The following is a 26,539-nucleotide window of genomic DNA, read 5'->3' on the forward strand; positions in this document are numbered from 1 at the left end:
CCGTGCTGGACGTTTTATACCTGGACAGGATCCTGCGATGGCTCGGGGACTGGACTTCTCGCACATCCTCCAGTCGTCCTGACTGGTACAGTATTTTGCCCCCTCAAGATCTTCATCTGGGGATCCAATTGCTGAGATCTGGGGAACGCTGATGACATCATAGGCTGATACCGGCCAGCTCTACTGGTCGCCTCTCGCGACTCTACACAGTACTGGACGTGCACGAAACGGAAAATGCAAAGAGGATGCAAGAGGATGCAAGGATATGCACCTAAAACTTGGCATTCGGTCTTGGCATGTCTCATCACGGAGTGGTCTCAGATTCACATAAAGGTCATTGATCGACAACTAAGGCCTTACACGCCATTTCTTAGACGATCAATCCAACTGTCCAGTTGCCGCAGTTCATGTCATTCAGCGGGTTATATATAGGGGCTAGATGGGTTGAAACATCTGCTACCACCCGCAACCCCTTTATCAATCGATAAAGCCGTTTTCAAACATCTACAACAGATTTCAGTTCAAATCAATTATATGGCGATATTGGATCCACAGGAGAAGTTCGCCGACGGAAGGCTGTGCAATGAGCGACTGGACCGTTGGGTTCTGGTCCACTGCCGCTTCGTCTTTCCCTACATAAGACGTCCTTGGCGCCGGTATAAAATTCGCCGGCGGATCAAAAGAAGAACTCGCGAGGCGGAAGCGGCCAACAAGATACGTATCGGCCCCAGAAAACCCATTAACCCGTTTCGCAGACTTGTGCCTAAGAAGCACGGAGATCGCGAAGATGCCGGGAACGAAATCGATGTTTCTGTGTCTTTCGATATTGACAATCTGGAGACTGACGAAGACGACAAGTTCAATGCCCCTGGACTCACTGAGAACCCATTTCGATCGGAGCGCAGTGGAGATGATCCGTTCGGGGTGGCTATTGTGGCTGACTTCACGCCAGTGCGAGCAAGCTGTGCGGATATTGACTCTGCGGCACCAGCATCTACTTACCGCGATGTATACTGCAAAGACCGACCTGGTTCATCACCGGTAATGCCCCATGTGACCATCATATACACCCCCAATACACCACCTTCTTCCATTTCTTCCAAGCAGAACATACGCCCGATGACGTCTTATACTGCTCCCACAGTGGTAGGGCATTTAGAAGTACCACCCAAATCATACAGCACCGCCGAGCGCCAGAAGACCAAGCTTTTGGCCGGTAGATCGAGTCACAATGAGCATACTTCACGCTCAAAACCCGGTACCGCGACCCCCAAGATAACTCAGCACCGTGACGCGCCTTCGAGGAGCAAAGATCCCCAGATACGCAAGAGGATCTCAAGTTCAGAGACCGCGTCAAGGATGTCCTCGGGCCAGAGACCTTCGGGGATACCTAGGCCCTCGCGTCCATCTCATATGAAAGGTAAGCATCGTGGTAGTATCAACCCTTTGACTGACCAGTCGAGTCAAAGTGAAAGGGCTCCCCGTTCGAGATCACCTGATTTTGTACCTACAGAGTTAAATCTAATGAATGCGAAAGGGCGTCCTCCCTCACAATTACCCTTCTCAACCACACATGATCAGTTCATATCCACAGGCCCCGTGAATGATGAAACTGTAAATGACCTGATGCCTCCATCTTTGAACATACACAAGGCTGGATATGATACTCGGTCATTCCAATCACGCATAGAGAGGACACAAAGCTCGTCATTGAACGATCTCGACTCGTCTATTCAGTCTCCTCCAGTTCATTGCACTGCAGCCTCAAGTCATCCAGAAGTAAGTAATCGACGAAATGCCCTGATCAAAATGAGAAACGGCACCCTACCAGATAGACCCCCTCAAATGCCGGATTTGTTGAAACAACTGACACGCAAACCAGTCCCTCCTCCATCTTCTTCTGGATCTGCAACAAGAGCTATAACCCAACAGCAGAGCCACCGTCCGGTATCTCCCCGAGGTGACCATATTGAGCATCATGCAAGACGTCAGGTGTCTCAAATCTACCAACCAGAGACGCCATATACCCCTAGGCAAGTTGATAATACAAATCCCTCACACCCCAACTCAACTAGGGTATCGTGGCGGAATATGCCAGATTCCTCAGTTCGCAACTCATCGATAAGACGCGAGACACACCAAGAAGGCCTACAACAGAGAATTACTAGTGCCATACAAGCAGGAAATGCGGCTCCTGGGCCACGAAGACAGGTTGGTTCAAACTCCCCACATCGCATCGTGCCGCCACCAACAGCGGGCGTACCTGAATTGCCCCTCGCAAATGACGTTCATCCCGAAAATCTAAGGGGGGTTCTTCAAGCAGGTCTTCAGACCCAGCAGCGCAGGCAGGAGGCTCGTCCTATCAATGACTTTGAGCAAGCGCCGCTGTATGATCATGTCATCGGTGCTGGCTTAGCTGCAAGGGCTCGCAGACCGAGACCTCCAGATGTTCCTCATGTAGATATCGGATAAATGAATCCGGTTCAATTGGCCAATCTGCAGGTCAAAATTAGGACCCTTTTTCGGACCTCCGTCACTGTTTCCCGGAGTCTTCACCGGATTGTTCAAGACCAAAAACCCACAAAACGAGGACGAAAAAGAAAAGTAAAAAGAACATGATAGAACAGACGGCTACATGAGACTTGGAAAACTTATTATGTTTCTTGTCTCTATTGATTATTTGATTTGGAGGGTTGGATTTTCATTTTTCTGTTGCTGGTCAGCGTAACCCTAGACAGCCCTGGAGCCACATCAAGCATTGGACCCTAAATCTTCACCCACTCAATTTCTATTAACATCTGTCAATTAGATCATTCTAATATAATCTACCGTATTCCAAAGACCCTTTCAAAGACCCAGTTCCAAGGCGAAAAAAGAAAAAGAAGGTATTCCAACGACATGAAGTCATGGCTCCCCACTATGATTTCATGATGCTGTCACGCTCAACTGCCAACTTGAAGTACCATACGAAGTATAAGTAGATGCAAAATCACCACTTCATTTCTTCTCTACAATCCTCTACCCTCTACAACTCACTACATCTCCTCCTTTACCACTCCCCAAAAACATCAATAACAATGGTTCGCGGCGCTGAGTACGACAACGGTCTGCCCCAGAGCGACAACCCCATCGAGAACGGCCCCAACAAGGTCCACGGTGCTGGCAACGAGGTATGTTCATGTTCCCCAATCTTCAATCCAATTCCACTCTAGACTCCCCCAATTCTAACAACGCCCAGTCCGCCGACCTCAGTCGCGCCCACAAGACCGCCCCCATGCCCGAAGAGACCGGCTCCGGCCGTGACGTCTACACCAGCCAGCCCAGCGGCGGCTACGCCAACACCTCCGGCAGTGGCAAGGGCGGCCACGAGCCCAAGTCAACCGGCGAGCAGAAGGGCCACGGTGCCCTCCCTGGTCAATAAGGGTCTCCTTTAACTGATGACTTATCTTGTTCTGGTGGAGCTGGGTCTCCTGTATGAATAGTCTTGCTTTTTATACTGTTGCTTGTTTGGGAGTTTGTGAATGGCGAGGTCTTGATGACCGCTGTCGCATATATGAATATCAATGATATACGATCTAAACTTGACTCTTGGTTTGAAATCAGTCCGAGTAGAATGTATACTGTATAACATCATGGAGAAGATGAGCTTAATATGATGTTGGTATGCTCGCTTCGAGGCTATCTTGTACTCTACGTAGAAAGTTCCACATAATGGGTTCACTGGGATGTGAATGGCCTGTCTGAATGAGTTGCCAGACCAGAATAGTGTCGAGGTGAAAGGTCCGCGGACCATCTAATGTTATAAGTTCTGATCATAGAATATGTGCTGACCCTCATTATGAGATCTATGATATAGACTAATAAAGCTAGGGGTGGAAGCTACCGCAGTCAATATAAATTATTCAAAAGGGCCAAATAGGCCATTCAATTGCGAGCTATGTAGCTCAAATAACATAATGTAAATGTCATGGTGATAAAACACACCAATGTACTACAATAATCAGACATCAGACACGCCCAACACCGCTTGCAAACTCCTGCATTGGCAGACCAACAGATGCAAAATCAACAAACCGTCATCAATACCATGCGTACCAGGTGTATCAAGAGAAACACATAAAAATCATAACAAGTCACAAATCAAACACCGTTGCGGTAAATTTGTGACCCACCAGAGCGGATCTGGACTGTGTCTCGTCGCTGGAGAACCACCAGGGCCCGATTCAGGGCCTGCTCTGTGTAGTTCTTGCCCTCGACAAACTCGCGGCGGAGGGTTGCCAAGCTTGTGCTCCAACCGATAGGAAGGCGGCGCTTCAGCTCATCTTCAATCTTGCTTGACGCTTCCATGAGATCTTTGCTGCCTTGGCCTTCACCCTGTGTAACGGCGTCCATGGTAGATGCAAGGAATAGGCGGATAGCCTCGTCCACGTGGGATTCAGTGGCGATCGGAGAAAGAGACAACTTGGCGAGAGACTCGGAGATACGGACGATGGCTTCTAGTTGACGAACGGTGATAGGAATGGATGATCGGTTCATGGACTCCATCTCAGCGCGGTGGACTTGTTTACGAATGGAGACGAAGTGGGATGAGAGCTTCTCTGCAGCTTCAGGAGAGAGACGAGGTGCACAGCGACTGGAAATGAGGTTAGTGGGTGGAGTGTGAGAATGGCTGTAAATTAACATACCTGCGACAGTAGCTGATGTAACGCTTCATCTGATCCACGGGGATTTCAGCCTCAACTTGCTCTTCTACACCACGACCGCCCATGTGCACGCCCATGACGTGGCGGGCAATCTTCTCATCACGGCCGCGCTCGTGGTCGTCGCGGACAATGAAGATCATATCGAAACGGGAGAGGATAGTCGTCTGGAAATCAATATTTTCACCAGGTGTCTTGAGATCGTCATAACGACCAAAGACGGGATTCGCTGCTGCCAGAACAGAGGTTCTCGAGTTCAAGATGGTTGTGATACCGGCCTTGGCGATGGAGATAGTCTGCTGTTCCATTGCTTCGTGAATAGCTACTCGATCCTCGTCACGCATCTTGTCAAACTCGTCAATACAGACAACACCACCGTCAGCCAACACCATGGCACCACCTTCGAGATAGAATTCGCGAGTGGTGTGGTCACGCTGCACAGAAGCAGTCAAACCGGCAGCAGAGGATCCCTTTCCAGAGGTGTAAATAGCGATGGGAGCAGCCTTTTCCACAAACTTCAACAACTGAGACTTGGCAGTACCGGGGTCACCAAGCATGAGCACGTTGATGTCGCCACGAAGCTTCATTCCGTCGGGAAGGATCTTCTTTGAACCACCCATAAGCAGACAAACAATAGCCTTCTTTATGTCGGCGTTTCCGTAGATGGACGGGGCAATGCTTCGGGCGAGCGCATCATACAAGTCGGGCCGGCGACTGAGTTCCAAAAATTCCTGCTCCTCCTCCTCGGAGAAAACTCCACTCCCTTTGGCTGTCTGGTCCAGATCGGAGCTGATACCAACCGCGCGCAGATAGGGGTTGCGGATGGCAACTGCGGCCTCCTTCTTACCACCCTTAGCCTGGTAAATCGAGAAAATACCCATCACCGTACAACGAGAGCCAGGAACAACTCGGTTGGCGAGATAGCGATCCGCGGAGATAAGAACATGTCGTGGCAATTCACCGACGGGCACTTGATCAGGGGCTTCTTGAAGCTTAAGAACTTGCTGGTCGACAAATTGACATTTCTCATGGTGAACAACATAGGGATCCAGGGGGCAGTTTTCACCTGGGGCCTGGTCACCAGGCTCCTTGACTCGACCGCATCTCCGTGGCAGCGATAGACCAGAGAAACCACCGTCGACGCTAATGTTTTCACTATGGTCACAGCCCTTACAACGGATGTGCACAATGGTTGACTTGGAAGATATCGTGGAAGCTCCAATCACGATTCCGGGAATGCGTACAAGATGGGAAATGTTGGTGGCATTGAGATCACGGATGGAGATGTGCGATGCCGAGGAATGGAGTAGCAGTTGGTGGGAGGGAAGTGTGATGTCTCGCTGGCCTGGATAGACAATTCGTGCAGTGCACAGCTTCAGGGCATCTTCAAACTATTCCATGTAAGTAAAAATCCAAGATGAATGGCATAATTAGAGACTTACGAGAGGGATGATGTCGCCGGGCTCAGTGGTGAGCTTGTGGGCCAATTCCTCGTTGTAAGAAATCAGGTGGGCGATGTCAATATCGCAGTAGTATTGTTTCACCAGAGCATTTTGCCGTAATTGATCACTGTTGCACTGTTAGTGGCAATCGCGGCATTTCCAAAGTGGGATGCGTACCGGTAGACGAATGCATTATCCAGCTGGAATTCCAGTACGAAATCCCGCAAGCGATTTTGAATAGTTTGACGTGATTCATCAGCACCATTTGTGCTAGGCGCAAGGACGCTCAAAGTATAGGGGGTGCGTCTATCCATTGTGCAAATGTGGGTAGGTTGGGTGGATGAGCGTTGGCGGAAGGGAGTAAGGAACTTTCGTGAAAACACCAACGCGACGCGTCCAAGTTGGCTCACGCGTTAAGTGGTTTTGGCCTTGTCTCTGAGGCAGAGACTACCGGATGATTGATAGTCCGATATTGCCAAGGATGGTTAGCGTATTTCCTCATTGGGGGCGAGCTGTCATGGCCAGCTTGATCGAAACAAAGCCACTACAAGCATTCAATTCCCCAACTTGATTTCGCATCGGAATTGCGAGTTGCAGGAGTGGACAAGATCGGCATTGGAAGCTGCGCCGGAGCCTTGTCACAGCACAACTAGGGGCTCATCCACTGTCATGATCAGATAACACGGAACATCTCTACGATCGACCCTCCCCCGGTGGCCCTCCGATCTGGCTCGTGGGCCTAAACAGCCATGTCGAACAGTCCGCGAAAATCAATTGATAGCCTGGCATCAGGGGTTTCCTCGCCTTCGATTTCATATTCAACAGGCCAGTTGGAGTCTCCCCGCGTGCCCCCTCAACGATACCCCCTGAGGAGGGGATCAACGGCGAGCTCTATCGTGAGCATTGGAGGAGTGCTGGACTCTTCTCTCCATCATGGCTCGATTGCCGAGTCAGGTCAGAATGGTATGTGCTCCGAATATGCCACAATTCCCATTGCTAATGTCTACATAGCCATTTCGACCCTCCTCCAGCCTCCGATCATCCGCACCGGTCTTACGGCTCAGAGTGCGGTATCAAATCCCGGCTTCAAGCCCCCATCATCCCGCGACATACCCCCGGTTACCTTGACAAACATCACACGTGTAGACCCGAAGGTGTTCCAGCCGTACTTGGAGCAAGTGGGCTCATTATATGATGTATTCCAACAACCGAAAGAAGGCGCAAGCGAGAATACCCAGTCCAAACAGACCGCCAGGTCCCCTAAGCCAGACTCTGATCGCGATTCCTTGATGCCATGGTCTCCGGAGCGGAGATCCTCGGTCCTATCGACCGGTTCACGACCATCCTCACCCTATGATACTCGTGGTCGACGCTCCTCTGGCGGCCGTGGCCGCGGTCCCGCTGTAACCCCTCTTTCCACGATTCCTCCGGTATACTTCGACGAGGGATTCCACCTGGAAAATCCTCGCACATTCGATGTGATATCAGAGAAATCCGACGTGGTTCGGCCGCCGAGGCCGCCGACCAAGGATGAAGCAGGTTCCAACGGAAGCGCCCTAGAGCCACTTCAAACTGGCAGAAAAGCACTAGCAACAAATGCCATTCTTCAAGAAAAGCTGTCCTGGTACATGGATACCGTGGAGATTCATCTAATTTCGTCTATTTCAACGGCCTCGAAATCTTTTTTCACTGCATTAGGGTCGCTTCGAGAGCTACACGCGGAAGCGGCTGACTCTGTGAACCGGATACAACTGCTCAGGAAGGATCTGCAAAAGATCGATAAGGAGATGGCTTTGGGCGGACTTAAGATTGTCAACTTGCGACGACGGAGAGATAATGTACGGATGCTGGCTGCCGCCGTGGCACAACTTCGCGATGTGGTTGACTCGGTTTCTCGATGCGAGGAACTCGTGGAACAGGGAGATATCGAGGAAGCTTCCGACGGACTTGAGGAAGTCGAAAAACTGATGGCCGGCGAGAAAATTTCTGATCAAGCCGCTGCAGAGGATGCGGAGCAGGAAGAGAATGCCCCCAGGCGTCTTATTGATTTACGAGGTATCAAGGCGTTAGAAGGAGCCTCAGAGGATCTCGCACAATTACGCCAGCGCATTGGCATGGGCTATGAAGCCAGATTCTTGAATGACTTACTAGGAGATTTACGACAGCATGTCAAAATTGTGCCATCGGATGTTACACTTCAGCGCTGGGGAGCTTCATTCCAGCGACAACGGGGTGCCAATCGATCCGGAGTATCGGTCTCGCCTGCGTACATGAACTTCAATAATGAGCTACGATCTCAACTGGATACCCAGCTCAATGGACTTGCTCGATCCCGGTACACGATGTCGGCGGCGACCTCTTTCAAGACTGCTGTTCTGCGAGAAATGAAAGGCCTCATTCGCAAGTATCTACCCAGCTCCAGCGACGACGATAATGAATCTATGGTTTCGCTGTCAACGCATGGCGGCCAGCAACTAAGTCAGCAAGAGAAATCGTCAATTCTTGCTCGCAATCTGCGCGCGCTCGATCCGGACGATGCTTACGCAATGTTGGTCAACGTGTACACTGGAATTAGCGAATCTCTCCGACGACTCAGCGTTCAAGTCAAGATTCTCCTCGATATCGCCAGTGGATTGGGAAATTCCCCAACGTCCGGGGTTAAATCGCCGCCACGAAGCCCAAATCCAGCAAGCCCCAACCCGCAAAGCTTAGATCAGGCTATCAAGTCTCCACCGATTGGCCCGACGGCTTCTGACATGGCCCAGGATGAGATCCTCCAGGTCTTGGACATGTCAAGTCTACTCGGTCAAGCAGTTGACATTGCCCAGTCCCAAATAACAAAGGTGTTGAAAGTTCGATCAGAGCAGACCGCCCAACTTTCAAAAGAGCAATTCTTACAATACTTCACCCTTAACCGATTGTTCGCTGATGAGTGTGAGGCCATCTCGGGGCGCAGTGGTACTACTCTCAAGACTATCGTTGGCAATCAAATCCGTGATTTCATCAGCAGGTTTGGTGATAGCCAACGCCATCAAATTGTTAAAGTCATGGATGCAGATCGCTGGGATGCACGAGACTTTGGTGACGCCGAAGTCACAATTTTGACTCGGATTCTAGAAGCAAGCACTAATGATATCGATGCCTGGACCGAAATCTCTAAGATTTGGATCCCAACCTCCGGGAATGAACAAGGCCAATCTCAAAACGATGTCGCCGCCAATGGAACAGACAAAACTAAGGTTCGGACTGCCGTTATCGACGAGCAGAAGTATATTCTGCCTGACTCTGCTCTCGCGATGATGCGCACTATAGAGGAGTTCGAGTTCCTCATGGCAAATATCCCCAGCATGATGCAAGACATTGCACCTCACCTACTAGATATCCTTAAGTTGTTCAACTCTCGGTCGTCGCAATTGATTCTCGGAGCCGGTGCTACACGAAGTGCTGGTCTCAAAAATATTACAACCAAACATCTTGCCTTGTCATCGCAAGCACTGAGCTTTGTGATCGCTATGGTACCTTACGTACGAGAATTTGTGCGACGCTCCGGACAGGCTAACCCACTAATGGCCGAGTTTGACAAAGTCAAGCGACTGTGTCAGGAACACCAGAGTGGCATTCACGAGAAGCTTGTGGATATCATGAGCTCGCGATCATCGGTCCATGTCAATGCCATGAAGAAGATCGAATGGGATGCCAAGGCTGGCTCCCCCGCTGTGCACCCTTACATGGAGACACTGGCCAAGGAGACGGGCACTTTACATCGGGTCTTGAGCAAGCATCTCCCAGATATGACTGTTAGCATGATCATGGTTCCAGTTTTCAACAACTATCGGGAACAATGGACCAAAGCTTTTGAACTGGCAGAGGTGCAGACTGAAGCCGGATTGAAGAGGTTAGTTTCTGTTTTTCATGATTGAATTGACCTTGATACTGACCAGTAAAATAGTATGCAAGCCGATGTTGAGCACTTCCGAACGAAGCTGAGCAAAATCGAAGGGGCCAGCGAAGTCGGGGACAAGCTTCTCGAAGTCGTCAAAGCCAAGACTATTGTCAGTGAACCCGAGAGTTCAGAGCCGACTAGCGAGAAAGAGGCACAGGACCATGGATCTGAATCCCCCAAGTCCTAGCTGTCTTGACCTCTCGACCACCCACCCTTATATACATAATTCCCCAGTCACCTTGTTTTCATTTCTGTTTGCGCCCTGTTTGCGCTGTACACACTTCTTGTTATTTGATGCTACTACATAACTGTTCATCGGTTGCATTTATAGATAGCCTGGCGTTTGTGGACATGAATAGGATAATTGCTTCAATTGAGACATGGTTGCACTTCATAATACATTTCCATTTTCATGCGATCATGTCCAACATGTCAAGATCGATCTTGAGTAGAGGGCTTCCTCAGTCACGTGCCAACAGGCCCTGGGGCTCCAGCCTAACTAACTCTGTGCTCTCCAGTATTGCACGCCCGAAACATCATGTCATCCTTCTGGCTCTTTCGCACCTATACCTACGGCTAACGATGCAGGACACAATCGCCGAATTGCGAAGACAACTGGTTGACATATACCTAAACAAGGGTACTCCAATGCAGTCCGCATCCGTAGAAGAGCAAAGGTGGTTAATTTCTAGCTAATTCAGGATGAACTCTATGAAGTCTGTATAATTATTCAAAGACCATGTCTATACCAATCGAAAGTGAACCCGATTTGCTCAGGCTCGCCTATAGAAAGCACATGAAGAAGTCCACGTTTCTCCAGGTCTTCACAAAATTCCTTTTTCGAGATGAGTTCCTCTCCTAAGCGGTTGTGATCCACCTTATCATGATTGCCACCATTAGACCGCTTGGCCTTTGTTAGCTCGCCGGTGAAACGCTGTAATAACGACCTCCACCAGGCTCCGAAGCCATAACATATCCCATGGATTATGTGACCCATGATACCACACCATTGTTCTATAAAGTATGTTTCCACGAGGGCTGCCACTTCGTTGCTTTCCTTCCTTCTACCTCGGTTACTCTCTGTCGTATCAATTCTTTCGTTCAAAAGCATGTTCGTGTGTGCAGCTAATTCTGAGACCGTGACATATTTGTTATGCCAACATTTGTCGATGATGTCGTCAATCAGAGGATTGCCACCCAGGTTGGGAAATTCCATACTCTGTAGTAACCCCACTACCCTAGGGCCATGCTCGTAAGGATCTTTGGCGAGACATCGATCTCCATAGACTTCAAACCCATAGTTCATCAAATAATAAATGGAAACAAGAACGAACTGTTCTGTCCGAGGGCCAAGAAAGCTAAAGGTCACACATTCTCCTTGGTCTAACTCATTGCTATTGAGTATTCTGCCATACGAAGCCATGTAAGCTTCACAGTTAGCTCCAATTTTCGCCGTACTATCAAAATCGGATAGCTTCAGTCGGTTGCGGTTAAGTAGGAAATTTTCAGGTCGTAAATCTCCATGGGCAAGATTGAGGGATTCCAAGGAAACGACGGCTTGAGCGAGGTCATTCATCTATTCTTTTCGGAGCGGAAGAGATTCTAACTTTTCAGCTGCAGTAACCACCATAGTTTGCTAGTCCCGAGTATGATTGTTTTGCATCCTAGAAGAAAGCGACATGTCTAGGTAGTGTAGTAGACGATCTATTGACTACTGATAGGGGTCGCACCTCTTACATACTTAAGGAAGATGCCACTACCCGAAAAGAGAAAACATTGCACGATAGAGGGGCAAGTTGGGTTTTGAGAGAATATTCGGTATATCTCAACTTCTTTATGAAATTGTTATCTTTCAAATTCTCCAGACTTTGGGACTTTCACCATAATGCGAGGGTGGACTTCGTAAACGAAAGAGATACCTCCGCCCCAGATCCAGTGCCCACTAGGGAACTGGCGTTGGATATCCATGCTTGAACAATATGACGTGAAGGGGTTCAGTAAGGTGAAAAGAAAGTCCGTGCACGAACCACTCCACTAGAAAATAGGAAGTCGCTATTCCATTTTGGGCTCTAACGTTTAGTGCCAATCGTTAGAACCCAGAATAGAATACCGCGTGAGCTTTAAGTTCAAAAACACCACGCGAAAGACAGAAGCTTATATGGAAGCCTTTTATTTCATCCTTTGTGTCAAGATGATATGATATCATATTGACTCCTTCCAGAAAATCGTGGCCGTGGCCGATGGGATAAAGTGTAGGGCGGAGGCGGTCACCTCGCTCTTAAGGTGCTAGTATAGATATTCCTGGAAACCACTCTTTAGACGATTATATTATATATCTAAGATAGATTATTCGATCGTACCCGAACTAAGATCCTCTCGATATTAAAGGACCTCGACTATTAGTCGAACTTGGTTTGCAGTTCTTTATCAAGATATACTTATACTTCCAACTTTATTCAGTTGTTATTTTTCTTTTCTCAAGTTATTTTTATGTATCTTTTCTCTTCTTATTTTTTTATTATCATTCTCAACTTAGGTTTTGAGTGCGTAATATTGATAAACGGGGAGGTACTGAAAAAGTGGTTCAAGGTTAGATTAAGAGTTTTATTATGGTGCGGAGCTACGGGAAGGGAAGTAAGCCCTAATTAGTCTAGAGGTGACTAAATATTAACGGAAGACGGTGATTAATGGAGCTTTACGAAACTGGTAAAGTATTCCTGATTTCATATCTCATTACAGGGTACCATATTGGCCCAAGAACCCGTCAAAGCATAGCTGGAACAGCATCTTGATTCCCAGCACGATCAAGCATGGCACGCAACCGGCCCTCAGCAGACTGTAGTGCAGGACGAGAATCTGGCCCCGCAATACCTGCAGTCCATCTTAACCAACCAAGAAGGGACTGAATGAGTTCAGGTGCCGCTGCTCCCCTTGTTGATATGTCGAGGGAATCTCGAGGGAGAAGGCGAGGCTCGTTCGAAGAAGAGCCATCAGCTCTCGCATCCAGATGGACCTCAGACACCAGAGCTGGAGTGGCGATGTTGGGTACTTGATCTGTCATGTTGGTAGCAACGGCATCTTTGGCGAGTAAATCACGGCCACCATTCTTGGGTCGTGATGCAATTTCACGTGTGAATGGTAAGGTATCCAGACCCATGTCCATGCTGTTTTCTGTTTGGGCGTTCAGTCCAGGAGATAGCAGATAATCTGGCCGTGCAGTGCCGGCTCGATGGGATCCACCATTTTGTTCAAGAATGGATGCAGTATGCCGTATATTTTCCAAGTACCTATGAAACGAAAATGGATGTATATCTCGCCCTGCACCTACTACATTGACATCTTCATCCTGGATAACCACGTTGTCGGTGGACCGCTGTTCCTCACTAGGGCTGGCTTCCTCAACAGGTCCTAGACCCCCCGGTGGAGCACAGATCTCACCTAAAGGCGCGATGTGACTTCCATATTCATTAGCAAGACTAAGCTTGCTTCGGCCACAAATCTCGGCGATAGAGTCCAGAGTGCCACGAATATCAGGTTCGATGGCTTGTAGTATACTCTCGATGCTGAAGTCCTTATCAGTGGGAAGTATCATATCCGACTGAGGCTGAAGATGGGCAGAAGCCGTGCCTCTGGAGCTAGTGAATGGAAAGAATCGACGCGCGGACATAGCGGATCTTCGAGAGGATCTATCTTCCACATCGCCAGAGTAAGCCCTCACCAGCACCGGACGCGTAGGCAAAGTCAACGGCCGACGTTCGGAGCCAGGATAATCCTCTCGGCTAGTGCGGGACAATGGTCTTGGATTTCCAGTCAGTTGGCGTAAAGCCGTTGTACGATATGCCCGGTCTGACTCTTCAGCGGCAGACTCGTAGTTCCGCGAATATACCTGGTGGGAGGAACCCGAAGGGCCGATGACTGGGGGTACATGGGACGGAGACACTCGGGGCCATCCTTGTCGAGAAAGGGCAGACGACAGCCGGGATCCGTCCCTGCGGGCAGATAAAGTGTCTGACTCCATCCACACTACGTAGTGTGCAGGAGACAACGCAGACACAAGACAACCCCGCTCTAAAAGGGCACAAGACACGTCCTGGTATTTCAGTTCGGTTCAGTTCTGGAGTGGTGCATGAATCTCGCATGTGCAATGCACATTTCCGTGCGTTGTCAGATCAAGTGCAGTGTAAAGCGTAAGGTGTAAAGTGTAAAAAAGTAAAGCTGATGTCTGAAGCGGAGACGCTGTACTTCGTGCCAAGACCGACAACACGTTTGCCCGAACTGCCACGCCTGTTGACTCTCCACTGCCCACTTGCACCATGAATCGCTTCCAGGTATGCATCTCGAAAGCATTGAGTCTCTATGTTGGCTGACAGGCTCTAGTTTGGCGACTCTGACGGCTCTGCCTCGGACTTTGACGAAGACCCCTCCGGTCTCCCTTTCCCCGAGCCGTTATCCCGCACTTCATTCCTTGCGCCTGACTTTGACCCGGCCACATTTCTCTCCTCATTGACAAATCGTCACCAGAGCCTGGAAGATTTGCGACAAGAGCTGCGAGGGTTGGAGCAATCTTTGAACAAGGAACTGTTGGATTTGGTCAATGAGAACTACCAGGACTTCCTCTCGCTAGGGACATCCCTTCGCGGCGGCGAAGAAAAGGTCGAAGGAGTCAAAGTCGGTGTGCTTTCCTTCCAGCGTGATGTGAAAGCTATTCGAGACAAGGTCGAGGCCCGGCGCCGAGAAGTGGAAGAGCTGCTGAATGAGAAGCGGCGGATACGAACGAACGCCGACATTGGCAAAGATTTGCTGGACTACGCAGATCGTGTAGAGGAATTGGAACACCGGCTGATGATTCAAACAAACCCATCACAGCAGGATGTCAAAATATCAGAGGAGTCGGATACAGAGTCTGAGTTATACAGCAGCGAGAGTGAGGACGGCGACGAAGAGGAGCTGGCGGATGGCACACCGGCAATCTCACTAAAGAAACTGGAACGACATGCCCAGAAGTTTGTGTATTTGACTTCGATTGCTGCTCGAGTCGGCGAGAAGCATCCATTCTTGGTTTCATTGCAACCTCGAATTACCAAGATCAAGTCTACACTGCTCCTGGATCTCAAATCCGCTTTAGAGCAGGCTACCACTACGGGGGAAAGCGCGATGCCAGGACATTGGCCGTTTTGCGCATATACGATCTGATAGGCGAGGATGTCAGCGCTGTTGCCGCGCTGAAAACCCTCAAGGTGTAAAAACAGCATGCTTGTCATCAATACGGACTGGGTTGCATACATAGCGTCGGCGTTCGGGTCTTATGAAAGTGTCTAATTCAACAGTGATACCATGATACACCAAATGCTTCCTAATAAAACAATAAATTTGTACACGCCAAAGGATATAAGAAAGCAATAGGTAGTTTACACGCCCTTCAAGGCAGAGGATTCGGGAGAGTTGTCGGTGCGGAACTCTCCATTGAGTGAGAAGCCGGGTCCGTTGGTCGAGCTCAGCACCTGATACGTCGTTAGTGGCCAATTCTGAATGATAGACTGTCCAAGTACTCACAACTTCGTAGATCTCCTTGTTGACACGATCAGTCAGCCCGGAGGCATCCTTCTTAATTTGCTCAATGGTCACGCGCATGTTATCGCGCAGTTCCTCTGGCGAAAAGCCCAATTGTCCAACGGGCAAGCGGATAACAGCATCGCGCTCACGGTACACGGTACCTCCACGGAGCATCTCCACACGCTCAGCAACGTTCTCGACGACGGTACCGGTCTTCGCACTGGGCATCAAGCCCCGAGGACCAAGGACACGACCAAGTGCAGCCTTGTTGAGGGCGGGCAAACTGTCGGGGTGAGCAAGGCAGCGATCGAATTCAATCTTGCCAGCCTTGACCAAATCGAAGACTTCTTGCTCACCGACAAGAACGGCACCCGCAGCGAGCGCATCCTTGGCGTGTTTCGAGTCGGGAGGACAGATGACACAGATGCGGGATTCGGTCTGGACAGCGTGCGGGAATCGGATCATGTTACGGATGACAGGTCCATCTCGCTTTGTCTTAAGGCGAATATGCAGTTCGTATTTGCGGGCAGTGGGTTCGCGGCCGACTTCGATGGCTCGGAGGTATCTGTTCAAGATGTCAATGCCTGATTATCCGTGGATTCAGTCGGACATAGGGGACGAACCGCATGGCATCGCACAGAGTAAACTGTGGCATATCCTTCAAATCCTTTTGTCTGAATGTTTGCGGGCCTTTGCGGCTCTTGCTAGGCTGTTCCTTCCCCTTGCTCTTGACCTTCGACTTGAGGCCTCGGACCTGCTGGAAATTGGAGAGGACCGGAGCAATAGAGGGCTCTCGTAGCGGAACACGGCATGATGAAAGAATTCCGCGTGCCGTCAGAGGCATAACGGAGCCGAAGGACGACATGACTGGCAATCGTTGTTCTGAGCTGAACGTCCGGGCGATGCAATTGTTTTCTGCCGGAAAGCTCTCGGGCCGGAGAAACGTGAGCCCGGACGGACATGGAGATGATGACTCTGCCCCGCCAAAACTTCACATCGTCACTCACTTTCTGCGCAATGTCTCAATTCGAGCTGAAGGTGGCCACTCGTGCCAACCACTCGGCAATCTTGCCTGTGGTTCTCATCGCAACCTCTATCAATGAGGCTCGTCCCACTCCCGTGGTCAACATCTCTTACGAGGACACTGCCCTCCTCCAGGATGGTGACAAGGCCGTTGTGCAGCTCATCAGCGGCACCAACAATGTCTTTGGAACTATCAGTGTCATTCAAAGCCTTACTGAGAACTTCCCCTTCTTGGTTGGCAAGGATGCTAAGGCTGTGAGCTTTGCCATTACCCCGCCAAGTCTATAGTTTGCGATTCTAACATAGTATACAGGAAACCGAATGGGTCTCTCAGCTGGATGCCTTGACCACCTTCGATTTCAAGCTTCTCGACCCTGTTCTCCAGCGCATTGACACCCACCTTCTTCTGCGCTCCTTCATCGTCGGATACTCTCTATCTACACCCGACATTGCTCTCTGGGGTGCTCTCCGCGGCAACCGCGTTGCTGTTGCTGCTCTAAAGAAGGGTACCCTTGTGAACATCACCCGCTGGTTCCGTTTCATCGAAGAGCTTTGCCCTTGGACATCTGTTGCTCTTGAGTCCATGAACGCTGTCGCGAAGGAGAAGAAGACCGCCAAGTCCAAGGAGGGTGCCAGCTATGACATTGCTCTTAAGAACACTGATAACGGCGTTGTCACCCGTTTCCCTCCCGAGCCCTCGTTAGTTGCCTACAACTCGATGTTTGAATTCTCGACTAACGCAAATTTAGTGGATACCTCCACATTGGTCACGCAAAGGCTGCTCTTCTCAACGACTACTTTGCGCATGAGAAGTACAATGGCACTCTTCTTCTGAGGTAAGCTGAAAACCAGAAAGCACACCAAAATATCCAAACTGATAGATTGACAATAGATTCGATGACACCAACCCCTCGAACGAGAAGGAAGAGTTCCAGGATGCCATCGTGGAGGACCTTGCGCTTATGGGTATCAAGCCCAACAAGATGACCTACACTAGTGATTACTTTGACGAGCTGTTCGACCTCTGTGTCAAGATCATCAAGCAGGGCGACGCCTACGCTGATGACACCGACAAGGAGACTATGGCCGCCCAGCGTTGGGACGGTCTTCCTAGCGCTCGTCGTGACCTTTCCGTCGAGGAGAGCTTGACTCGCCTGGAGGATATGAAGAATGGCACCCCTGAGGGTGCTCGCTGGTGCATTCGTGCCAAGATTTCCTTCGACTGCCCTAACAAGGCTATGCGTGACCCGGTTATCTACCGCTGCAACCCTGCTCCTCACCACCGCACTGGCACAAAGTGGAAGATCTACCCCACCTACGATTTCGCTTGCCCTATCGTCGATTCAATGGAAGGTGTCACCCATGCTCTCCGTACTATTGAGTACCGTGACCGCAACCCGCAGTACCAGTGGATGCTGGATACGATGAAGATGCGCACCGTTCAGGTCTGGGATTTCGCCCGCATGAACTTCATCCGCACCCTTCTTTCCAAGCGTAAGCTCACCAAGCTGGTTGAGGCTGGCGTTGTCTGGGGCTGGGATGATCCCCGTTTCCCCACTATTCGTGGTATTCGCCGCCGTGGTATGACCATTCCTGCCCTCCGCGAGTTCATCCTGAAGCAGGGTCCCTCCAAGAACATCGTCAACTTCGACTGGGCTCTTATTTGGGCCACTAACAAGAAGTACATTGACCCAATTGCTGGTCGTCACACCGCTATCTCCAACAAGAACGTTGTCAAGACCACTGTCACTGGCGCTCCCGCACCTTACTCCGAGGAGAAGCCTAAGCACGCCAAGAACGCCGCTGTTGGTATGAAGAAGGTCGTCTACGGACCTTCTATTGTTCTCGAGCAGGAGGATGTCAAGCTCTTCAAGCAGGACGAGGAGATCACCCTCATGAACTGGGGAAATGCCATTGTTCGCAAGATCACCACAGACACCGCCACCGGTCTTATCACCGACTTGGAGCTTGAGCTGCACCTTGCCGGTGACGTCAGGAAGACTGAGAAGAAGGTCACTTGGCTCGCTACCGATCAAGACACCGTCCCCGTCGAGCTCGTTGACTTTGACTACTTGCTCAACAAGGACGCCATGACCGAGGATGACAAGCTCGAGGACTGTCTTAACTCCAAGACCGAGTTCCGCGAGGCTGGTGTTGCTGACTGCAACGTTGCCGACCTCAAGGTCAACGACATCATTCAGTTCGACCGCAAGGGCTACTACCGCGTTGACCGAGCCTACTCCCCCGGTTCGCCCGCTGTTTTCTTCAACATTCCCTCCGGAAAGGCCAAATAAATGACATGTGTGAGGATGAAAACTTGTGCTACGAGTGACTTACGAAAAGCGAAAACATGAGTCAATGAAAAGTCGTATATATGCTCCACGCCTGGGTTCTCCCGATTTTACCATAGAAGTAGATTGAGTATTTGTGATCGGATGCTTCAGGGCCCAGCCAAGATGCCGTGCTAGTTACCACACCACTTCAGTGAGCATTGTGTAATCTCTCCAGTCAGAAATGCCCACAAATATCCGTCCTCAAGTGATGTAAATTTTGGACCAGAGCTTGTCATATCGAAGACAGGCCATTCACGAGCCCAAAGAAAAGAACAAGAATGGAAGGCCACGATCGTCAGGCAGAAACCGGGGAGATCCGCCTGGTGGGTCTGGTGTCCACATTCCTCATCGGGACACACCTTTTCTCTGCTCAGGACTATCTCATCCTATCCAGGCATGTTGCATTATATCCACTGGTCTTCTTGTTCGCTATTGAAAGCCCTCGGCATCACAACCAGGGCAAGTCTAATCACGTGCAGATGTGTTTTGAACCTCCTTCCAGTTCCTGTCCCCCTTGTGACTTTCTCGTCCAGGTCCCCCCAATGTTCCCTTCAGTCACCTAACTCAATCAGCAAGCTGGTATGGACAGGATCGTATTTCCGTTTGCCGGGTGTCCGCGGAACAGGGCGAGAATGACGTCGAAGTCTACACTCCAGTCTCCATCAACATCCGGGCAGCCGTTGGACTCCTAGATGATCCAGTGGCTCCAGCCAGCTGGATTCATTGCTTTGATTTATGATCGCTTTCACATTTTGTCTACGAGCAGGCAGCTTGAGAATATAAAGCCCGAGGGGCTCACAGGGCCAAACTCACCCCGCAATTTACCATCTGTGTCTGCAGCAATTTGCGACAACTTCCCGGGAAACTCTACAGCATGGAGCTGATTATTAAGGTTTTACCAGTGAGCTGATCACAAAGAACCCTGGTTCAATTGCCTGAGTTCGAATTCGATTGAGGTACTAGCTGGTGTCATGAGCTTTGTTAGCTGCAAAGGAACGGACCGTTATACATTTCAGCCGTTTGATAGGCCGGACCAGCTTTGCCAATGTTGGTCCCTTCTGGGAAATAAGAAACGAGCCCTGGCTTGTCATGATTGATACCTGGTTTTGCGGCATACTCCGAGTCTCCAAGGCCAGAACAATAAGTGTACAATTTAAAGGATCATGCCGAGATCTTCCTGGTCGCGACGTCAGCATGATAGATTGCAAGAAGCAATGGGTGCGCTAGGTGAAGATTTTATCCCTCTTGAGCAATGAGCAACATCAATATCTGCTACTCGAATATTTTACAGAACAGGCTTCTTGTCTTTCCAGCTTGTAGTTCGTGAAAGGCGAGCAGACAATCAAGATTTCCCACTCTTCTTTCGTATCGCCGTGGTTGCTATCCCTTCATCGTTTTTTGTGAGCAATTTTTCTTTGACAGGAACCATTTCTCAACAATCCACCGCCGTTAAAGTGATCCAGGGCCGACCATCGACAATCAAGCTATCGGTCTTTACTCATAAGGCATGGCAACAAGTCCAGAGGCCGAGCGGCCGGATATACGCCGGAGCTCCCGTATTTCCCGGGCGTCTCTAAACCAGGATTGGGCCAATCTGGATGAATATGGGAAGCTTGTCAAGTACGTGTCAACCTTCCGTGATGCAAACGCAGAAGCTCAGGGCGAAGGCGAAGTCATGGAGAAAAGAGTCTGGTATGCCCCATGGAAGAAGCGGAAGGTTCACGTCAAGAAGCTTGAAGGAGAAACTGGCAAATTTCCCGATGAATGGACCTTGACCGATATTCGGGAGGGTCTTTCCAGTGATGAAATTCCCAATCGCCGTCGGCGGGCTGGTTGGAATGAATTATCCTCGGAGAAGGAGAATCCTATCGCCAAGGTTCTTTCTTACTTCCAAGGTCCAATTCTCTATGGTATGTGCCTCTTATACAGGCGATAACAATCCGACTTACCTGGTTATAGTCATGGAGTTGGCTGTTTTACTTGCTGCTGGTCTGGATGACTGGGTCGACTTCGGCGTCATCATCGGTATTTTGTGCTTGAATGCCGCTGTGGGCTGGTATCAGGAAAAGCAGGCTGCTGATGTGGTCGCGAGTCTCAAGGGAGATATTGCCTTGCGAGCACAAGTCATTCGTGATGGTACTCAACAAGAATGTCTCGCACGAGAGCTCGTTCCGGGTGATGTGGTATGTCTTTCCGCGGTTTCTATTTCTACCTGCATACTAAGAGACATTCGAGATTATTGTTGGTGAAGGTTCAGTCGTGGCTGCCGATGCCAAGGTTATCTGTGATTTCAGTGATTCTAACGGCTGGGAGGAGTTCAATGAGCTTCAAGAACAAGGAATGCTCGGTGGAGGTTCTGATTCGGAAGATGAAGAGGATCAAGCGAAAAAGGCCGTTGAAAGTGTGAAGGAAGGTGATGGCAAATCCAAAGAAGCAAATGGCGGAGAGGATGAAGAAGCACCACCTCCTCGCAGACGTGGCTATCCCATTCTGGCCTGCGACCACTCTGCTATTACCGGAGAGTCCCTAGCCGTGGATCGTTACATGGGGGACATGATCTTCTATACAACCGGGTGCAAGCGTGGCAAGGCCTACGCCGTGGTTCAGACCGGCGCAAGAACTTCCTTTGTTGGCCGCACCGCAACTATGGTACAATCTGCGAAAGGGGCCGGCCATTTTGAGCTTGTTATGGATAACATCGGAACTTCTCTTTTGATTCTTGTGATGGCATGGATTCTCGCTGCCTGGATTGGTGGCTTCTTCCGTCATATCCCCATTGCTTCCCCTGGCCAGCAGACTCTGCTTCACTACACTCTGTCGTTACTCATTATCGGTGTGCCTGTTGGTCTTCCGGTGGTGACCACTACTACCATGGCCATTGGTGCGGCTTATCTGGCAAAGAAGAAAGCCATTGTGCAGAAGCTGACTGCGATTGAATCTTTGGCTGTAAGTCACGTCCACCGAAGCTGACTTGCTTTCAATACTGATCCTCAGAAGGGTGTCGATATCCTTTGTTCTGATAAGACTGGAACTCTGACTGCGAACAAACTAAGTATTCGCGATCCTTACGTGGCTGAAGGCGTTGATGTGGATTGGATGTTTGCCGTCGCTGCACTTGCATCCTCGCACAATACTGAATCTCTGGATCCAATCGACAAGGTTACAGTATTAACCCTCAGACAGTATCCTAAAGCCCGAGAGATCATGCGCCGTGGTTGGAAAACTGAGAAGTTTACACCATTCGACCCAGTATCTAAACGAATTGTTACAGTTGCTGTCTGTGATGGTGTACGGTATACATGTACTAAGGGTGCACCGAAAGCTGTACTTCAGCTGACAAGCTGCTCCAAGGAGACAGCCGAGTTATACAAAGCGAAAGCGCAAGAATTTGCGCACCGAGGTTTCCGGTCGCTTGGAGTTGCAGTCCAGAAAGAGGGCGAAAATTGGGCTCTACTTGGAATGCTTCCTATGTTCGATCCTCCTCGTGAAGACACTGCTCAAACAATTAGCGAAGCGCAAAACCTTGGTATAAGTGTAAAGATGCTCACAGGAGATGCCATTGCCATTGCCAAAGAAACCTGCAAGATGTTGGCATTGGGCACCAAGGTGTATAACTCGGATAAGCTGATTCATGGTGGTCTCAGTGGAGCAATGGCCAGTGATCTTGTTGAGAAGGCCGATGGCTTTGCAGAAGTTTTCCCAGAGCACAAATATCAAGTCGTGCAGATGCTGCAAGAGCGAGGCCATTTAACCGCCATGACAGGAGACGGCGTGAATGATGCACCGTCTCTTAAGAAAGCCGATTGTGGCATTGCCGTCGAAGGTGCATCTGAAGCTGCGCAATCTGCATCCGACATTGTATTCCTCGAGCCTGGGTTGTCGACCATTATCGATTCTATCAAAGTCGCGCGTCAAATCTTCCATCGCATGAAGGCGTACATCCAATATCGCATTGCACTTTGCTTGCATCTCGAAATCTACCTCGTGACTTCGATGATTATTCTCAACGAAAGCATTCGTGTCGAGCTGATCGTCTTCCTGGCATTATTCGCCGACCTTGCAACTGTCGCAATAGCCTATGATCATGCCTCGTTTGAGTTGAGACCCGTTGAATGGCAACTCCCGAAGATCTGGTTCATTTCATCTTTCCTGGGTGTGCTCCTCGCCCTTGGCACCTGGGTAGCACGGGGAACTATGTTCCTGAAAAACGGAGGCATCATCCAAAACTGGGGATCCATTCAGGAGGTGCTCTTCTTGGAAGTGGCACTCACGGAGAATTGGCTCATCTTCGTCACTCGCGGTATTGACACTTGGCCGTCGATCCACCTTGTGACAGCAATTCTGGGAGTAGATATTCTGGCCACAATCTTCTGTCTCTTTGGTTGGTTCACTAATCAGGACATGAAGACCAAGCCAGCAGACCAGTTCGTTGAAACCCACAATGGCTGGACCGATATCGTGACTGTGGTGCGAATTTGGGGCTATTCGCTTGGTGTTGAAGTGGTCATTGCCTTGGTATACTTCATTTTGAACAAGATCAAATGGCTTGACAATCTCGGTCGTGTGCAGCGGGACAAGGGTGAGATCAAGATTGAGAATCTGCTCGCGCACCTGTCTCGCCTCACCCTTGAGTATGAGGAAGGAGGTGAGGCGAAGGGTCGATTCTGCTTGGCAGCAAGCAAGGAAGAGGAGGAGGCCGAGTGAGCGGGTTTGGAGATTCCAGTCCCCAGACACACGACTCCAGGAATCGGAGGTGTCTTTTGAATAGTGCCCTTGTTTCGTGGTGATCTCTCTCGTCTTTTGACATTCAGCCGGCGCTCATTGAAACCCAAGTGTAGTAGAAACTGTGTTTCAGTTAATCTTTAATAGTTTTGAACTTGTTTTAACGTTTCTTTCCGACCACAAGGATCAATAGTGTGAAAATGAAAAGAAATGATATAATTATAAAGCTATGGGTATCATAGAGAAGAGAAAGATGAGCGAAAAGATCGGTAGAGCGATCTGAGGGCATAGAAAACAGCCCTAAATGGGGCAGAAGAAGAAGAAAAAGCATAAGTGAAGGAAAGATGACAAGATCTGCCCATATTACGACTCAAATCACGCAGATCGAAACTGCAACCAGTTGAAGGCAGTATCAGACTGCCATGAGAACGTTTGCGCGTCCTCCAATAGCTCAAACGCGGTTGCGCAAAGCCCGCCGAAGGTTGTTGGCATTAGGTCCCATTTGCTTAGGACCATTATCCTGGGGTCCCATCTTATTCAAGTCCAGTTTAGGTCCCATTTCCTTCATGTTAGGTCCGATGTGCTTCAGGTCCAATTTAGGTCCCATGTTATGCATGTCCAGTTTCGGTCCCATTTGAGGCATTTGAACTTTAGGATCCGCTTTCTGCATGGCTACTTGGGGATCCGGTTTATGCATGGCCACTTTGGGTGCTGCGGGCCCCATCGCCTTGGGGTCCGTCTTATTGGTGAGACTGTGAGTGACACGATGCGTCGCGGTGTTAGCTGTGCGGAGACCACCCAGCAGTCCGAGAAGATCATTTCCAAGGATGCTGGAAACCAGGTCTTCTGGGTCTGAATTCTCGGAACCACCGCCCTCAGTTTGATCGGGATCATCGCTGGGCGCCGGAGTGCTACTGGTAGATGCAGGGGTTTGCTCGGTGGATGCAGGTGTAGGGGTTTGCTCGGTGGATGCGGGAGGGGGAGTTTGCTCGGTGGACGTCGGGGCAGGCACAGGAGGAGCAGTGGTTGCTGGAGGGGCGGTTGCCTCTGGGGTTGCGGCGGTCGTCGGTTGGGCCTCGGTGGCTTCGGAGGTGGTGCTGGAGCTGGTAGTGTCGGCAGGGGTCGGGCTCTCCGTCGAGGTGGGTTCAGGACCACTGGACGATGAGGAAGCAGCAGAGGAGGAGGAAGATGAGGGTGAGGAACCGGGTGCATTGGAAGAGGACGAGGTATTCGCAGTGTCAGTGGACGAAGAAGAAGGCGCCGAGGTCGACGCCGAAGTGGACGACGACGAACCGGTATCATCAGCGCCTCCCAGGGCCTTTGAGACGTCCTTGATAAAGGCACCGTTTCCATATGCTTGCGTGGCATCCCACATCATCACTCCTCCAAAACTGTCAAACTTCTTCGAGTACTCAATCACCTTGGCCAGCTCCGACGACGGGATATATCCCGTGCTGGCGGCGGTGGTGTCGGCTGGAACTCCAAGAAGGACCTTGACGTCCTTGTTATTTGAGACTGTGTGAGCCCAGTTGTCCCATTCCTCGAAGTTAAACTTGTTCGCGGAGCTCTCGGCACTGTAGGCGTTGACACCGCAGTAGTTGTTGTAGAACTGGACCCAAATGGCATCGATATAAACCGGGCCATTGAGGATTTCCTTGTCCGACTGATCCGGATAGGGGCATTGAGGTGCAGCAGTCAGGAAGAAATCCTGGCCACTCTTGTCGGCCTGAATGAGGGATCGGAGCTCGTTGGCGAACGGAGCCATATGCTGGACGTTGGCCTCGAAGTCGAAATCGAAGCCGTTCAAAGCAGCATCACCGAAGGGACGAAGAGCCTCCGAGCCTGCTTGCTTGGGACCAAAGGTTTCCCACATCAACTTGGCCCCGTCTTTGGCATCTGCCTCGGACTTGAAGCCACCTTCGCTGTATGTGGCTCCTCCAATGGAGAGAAGGATGGTCTTTCCCTTCTGTTGGCAGGTCTTGATGTCCGCGCTAGAAGCTATCAGTGAATGGACTCTCTGCCAGCAGTGCCATTGGATACATACCCAACGTTCGGACAATTCTTCAGTTGCGTTCCTTCAAACACCTCGCAGTCTCCGCTGCTGTTGGCAAAGTCAATCTCCGGTGCGCCTCCAGGGCCATTGACCATCATATCAAAGGCCATGGGAATGACCTAGAGATTTTGGTTAGCTTACTACCCAGCAAGAATCATGCGATCATCCATACATCAATGTCCTCATCTGGCGATCTTGTTAGTTTCATGCTGTAGCCTCTCAAGAGTTGCACTCACTGTCACAGTAATAAGCCAAAGACTTTTGGCTCTCTACCTTCTTGCCCCCCGAAGAGTTCTCTAGAGAGTTTTGTCCTGCACGAGATTTCAATTAGATTCAATCGAAGCATACAATGAGTGGTCACCTACCCCAGTAAACAACAACGTTCTTGCTCGATTTCAAGTCTAGCTTGGCTTGCACTCCTCCCAGAGATGCCAGCAGAAGTGACCAAGACAGGATGCTTTCGGAGGACCGCATAGTAACGCAAAATTATCCCTTTGGCAGGGTATTAGCTATTAGGGCTAGGGTTAGTAAAGGCGACTATTAATATAGGGCTGCCGACAACGAGAATAAGTCAGAACACCAGAGGGCCTCAAGGATCGAGCATCATGTGCCATTAAATAGCGTAGAGGAGTTATTTTGCACATCCATTCGTAAAAACAATGACCTGCGTTCCACCATTCACCGGCGTCATTTGGGGCTCTACACGCATGGTATGACCCACTCTGTACACGCCAGCAGTTAACCGGAAAAAAGGTTTGACTTGCAAAAAA

General features: G+C 50.1%; 11 protein-coding genes across 11 annotated transcripts; 5 read left to right on the forward strand and 6 right to left on the reverse strand.

The window, feature by feature from the left end:
• Nucleotides 1–516: 516 nt before the first annotated feature.
• On the reverse strand, nt 517–1,094 carry N7511_000138 (uncharacterized protein; the record flags this gene model as incomplete). The annotated part of the gene is made up of 2 exons (XM_057122563.1): nt 517–937; nt 1,003–1,094. The coding sequence occupies 2 exons, from the start codon at nt 1,092–1,094 to the stop codon at nt 517–519; spliced, it is 513 nt and encodes a 170-aa protein (XP_056988296.1).
• Nucleotides 1,095–3,077: 1,983 nt separating this feature from the next.
• N7511_000139 (uncharacterized protein) lies at nt 3,078–3,421 on the forward strand (the record flags this gene model as incomplete). Its single annotated transcript, XM_057122564.1, has 2 exons — nt 3,078–3,170; nt 3,239–3,421. The coding sequence occupies 2 exons, from the start codon at nt 3,078–3,080 to the stop codon at nt 3,419–3,421; spliced, it is 276 nt and encodes a 91-aa protein (XP_056988297.1).
• A 719-nt stretch (nt 3,422–4,140) lies between these two features.
• On the reverse strand, nt 4,141–6,456 carry N7511_000140 (MCM DNA helicase complex subunit MCM5; the record flags this gene model as incomplete). Its single annotated transcript, XM_057122565.1, has 4 exons — nt 4,141–4,633; nt 4,686–6,091; nt 6,143–6,269; nt 6,320–6,456. 4 exons carry the CDS (start codon nt 6,454–6,456, stop codon nt 4,141–4,143), a joined length of 2,163 nt encoding a protein of 720 aa, XP_056988298.1.
• A 435-nt stretch (nt 6,457–6,891) lies between these two features.
• Nucleotides 6,892–10,272, forward strand: N7511_000141 (vacuolar protein sorting-associated protein 54; the record flags this gene model as incomplete). The annotated part of the gene is made up of 3 exons (XM_057122566.1): nt 6,892–7,105; nt 7,154–10,037; nt 10,092–10,272. The coding sequence occupies 3 exons, from the start codon at nt 6,892–6,894 to the stop codon at nt 10,270–10,272; spliced, it is 3,279 nt and encodes a 1,092-aa protein (XP_056988299.1).
• Nucleotides 10,273–10,815: 543 nt separating this feature from the next.
• On the reverse strand, nt 10,816–11,661 carry N7511_000142 (uncharacterized protein; the record flags this gene model as incomplete). Its single annotated transcript, XM_057122567.1, has 1 exon — nt 10,816–11,661. One exon carries the CDS (start codon nt 11,659–11,661, stop codon nt 10,816–10,818), a length of 846 nt encoding a protein of 281 aa, XP_056988300.1.
• Nucleotides 11,662–12,849: 1,188 nt separating this feature from the next.
• N7511_000143 (uncharacterized protein) lies at nt 12,850–13,752 on the reverse strand (the record flags this gene model as incomplete). Its single annotated transcript, XM_057122568.1, has 1 exon — nt 12,850–13,752. The coding sequence occupies one exon, from the start codon at nt 13,750–13,752 to the stop codon at nt 12,850–12,852; it is 903 nt and encodes a 300-aa protein (XP_056988301.1).
• Nucleotides 13,753–14,398: 646 nt separating this feature from the next.
• Nucleotides 14,399–15,278, forward strand: N7511_000144 (COG2 family protein; the record flags this gene model as incomplete). Its single annotated transcript, XM_057122569.1, has 2 exons — nt 14,399–14,413; nt 14,463–15,278. 2 exons carry the CDS (start codon nt 14,399–14,401, stop codon nt 15,276–15,278), a joined length of 831 nt encoding a protein of 276 aa, XP_056988302.1.
• A 215-nt stretch (nt 15,279–15,493) lies between these two features.
• On the reverse strand, nt 15,494–16,503 carry N7511_000145 (mitochondrial 54S ribosomal protein uL1m; the record flags this gene model as incomplete). Its single annotated transcript, XM_057122570.1, has 3 exons — nt 15,494–15,586; nt 15,639–16,203; nt 16,262–16,503. The coding sequence occupies 3 exons, from the start codon at nt 16,501–16,503 to the stop codon at nt 15,494–15,496; spliced, it is 900 nt and encodes a 299-aa protein (XP_056988303.1).
• A 152-nt stretch (nt 16,504–16,655) lies between these two features.
• N7511_000146 (glutamate--tRNA ligase GUS1) lies at nt 16,656–18,955 on the forward strand (the record flags this gene model as incomplete). The annotated part of the gene is made up of 4 exons (XM_057122571.1): nt 16,656–16,916; nt 16,975–17,360; nt 17,411–17,497; nt 17,554–18,955. 4 exons carry the CDS (start codon nt 16,656–16,658, stop codon nt 18,953–18,955), a joined length of 2,136 nt encoding a protein of 711 aa, XP_056988304.1.
• Nucleotides 18,956–20,501: 1,546 nt separating this feature from the next.
• Nucleotides 20,502–23,698, forward strand: N7511_000147 (putative plasma membrane H(+)ATPase; the record flags this gene model as incomplete). The annotated part of the gene is made up of 4 exons (XM_057122572.1): nt 20,502–20,904; nt 20,954–21,177; nt 21,230–21,940; nt 21,989–23,698. The coding sequence occupies 4 exons, from the start codon at nt 20,502–20,504 to the stop codon at nt 23,696–23,698; spliced, it is 3,048 nt and encodes a 1,015-aa protein (XP_056988305.1).
• A 469-nt stretch (nt 23,699–24,167) lies between these two features.
• On the reverse strand, nt 24,168–26,243 carry N7511_000148 (glycoside hydrolase family 18 protein; the record flags this gene model as incomplete). Its single annotated transcript, XM_057122573.1, has 5 exons — nt 24,168–25,707; nt 25,761–25,888; nt 25,942–25,955; nt 26,006–26,080; nt 26,135–26,243. 5 exons carry the CDS (start codon nt 26,241–26,243, stop codon nt 24,168–24,170), a joined length of 1,866 nt encoding a protein of 621 aa, XP_056988306.1.
• Nucleotides 26,244–26,539: the final 296 nt, after the last annotated feature.

The sequence above is a fragment of the Penicillium nucicola genome, assembly GCF_028828085.1.
Source record: "Penicillium nucicola strain IBT 29836 chromosome Unknown utg000001l, whole genome shotgun sequence".
Lineage (NCBI taxonomy): Eukaryota > Fungi > Ascomycota > Eurotiomycetes > Eurotiales > Aspergillaceae > Penicillium > Penicillium nucicola.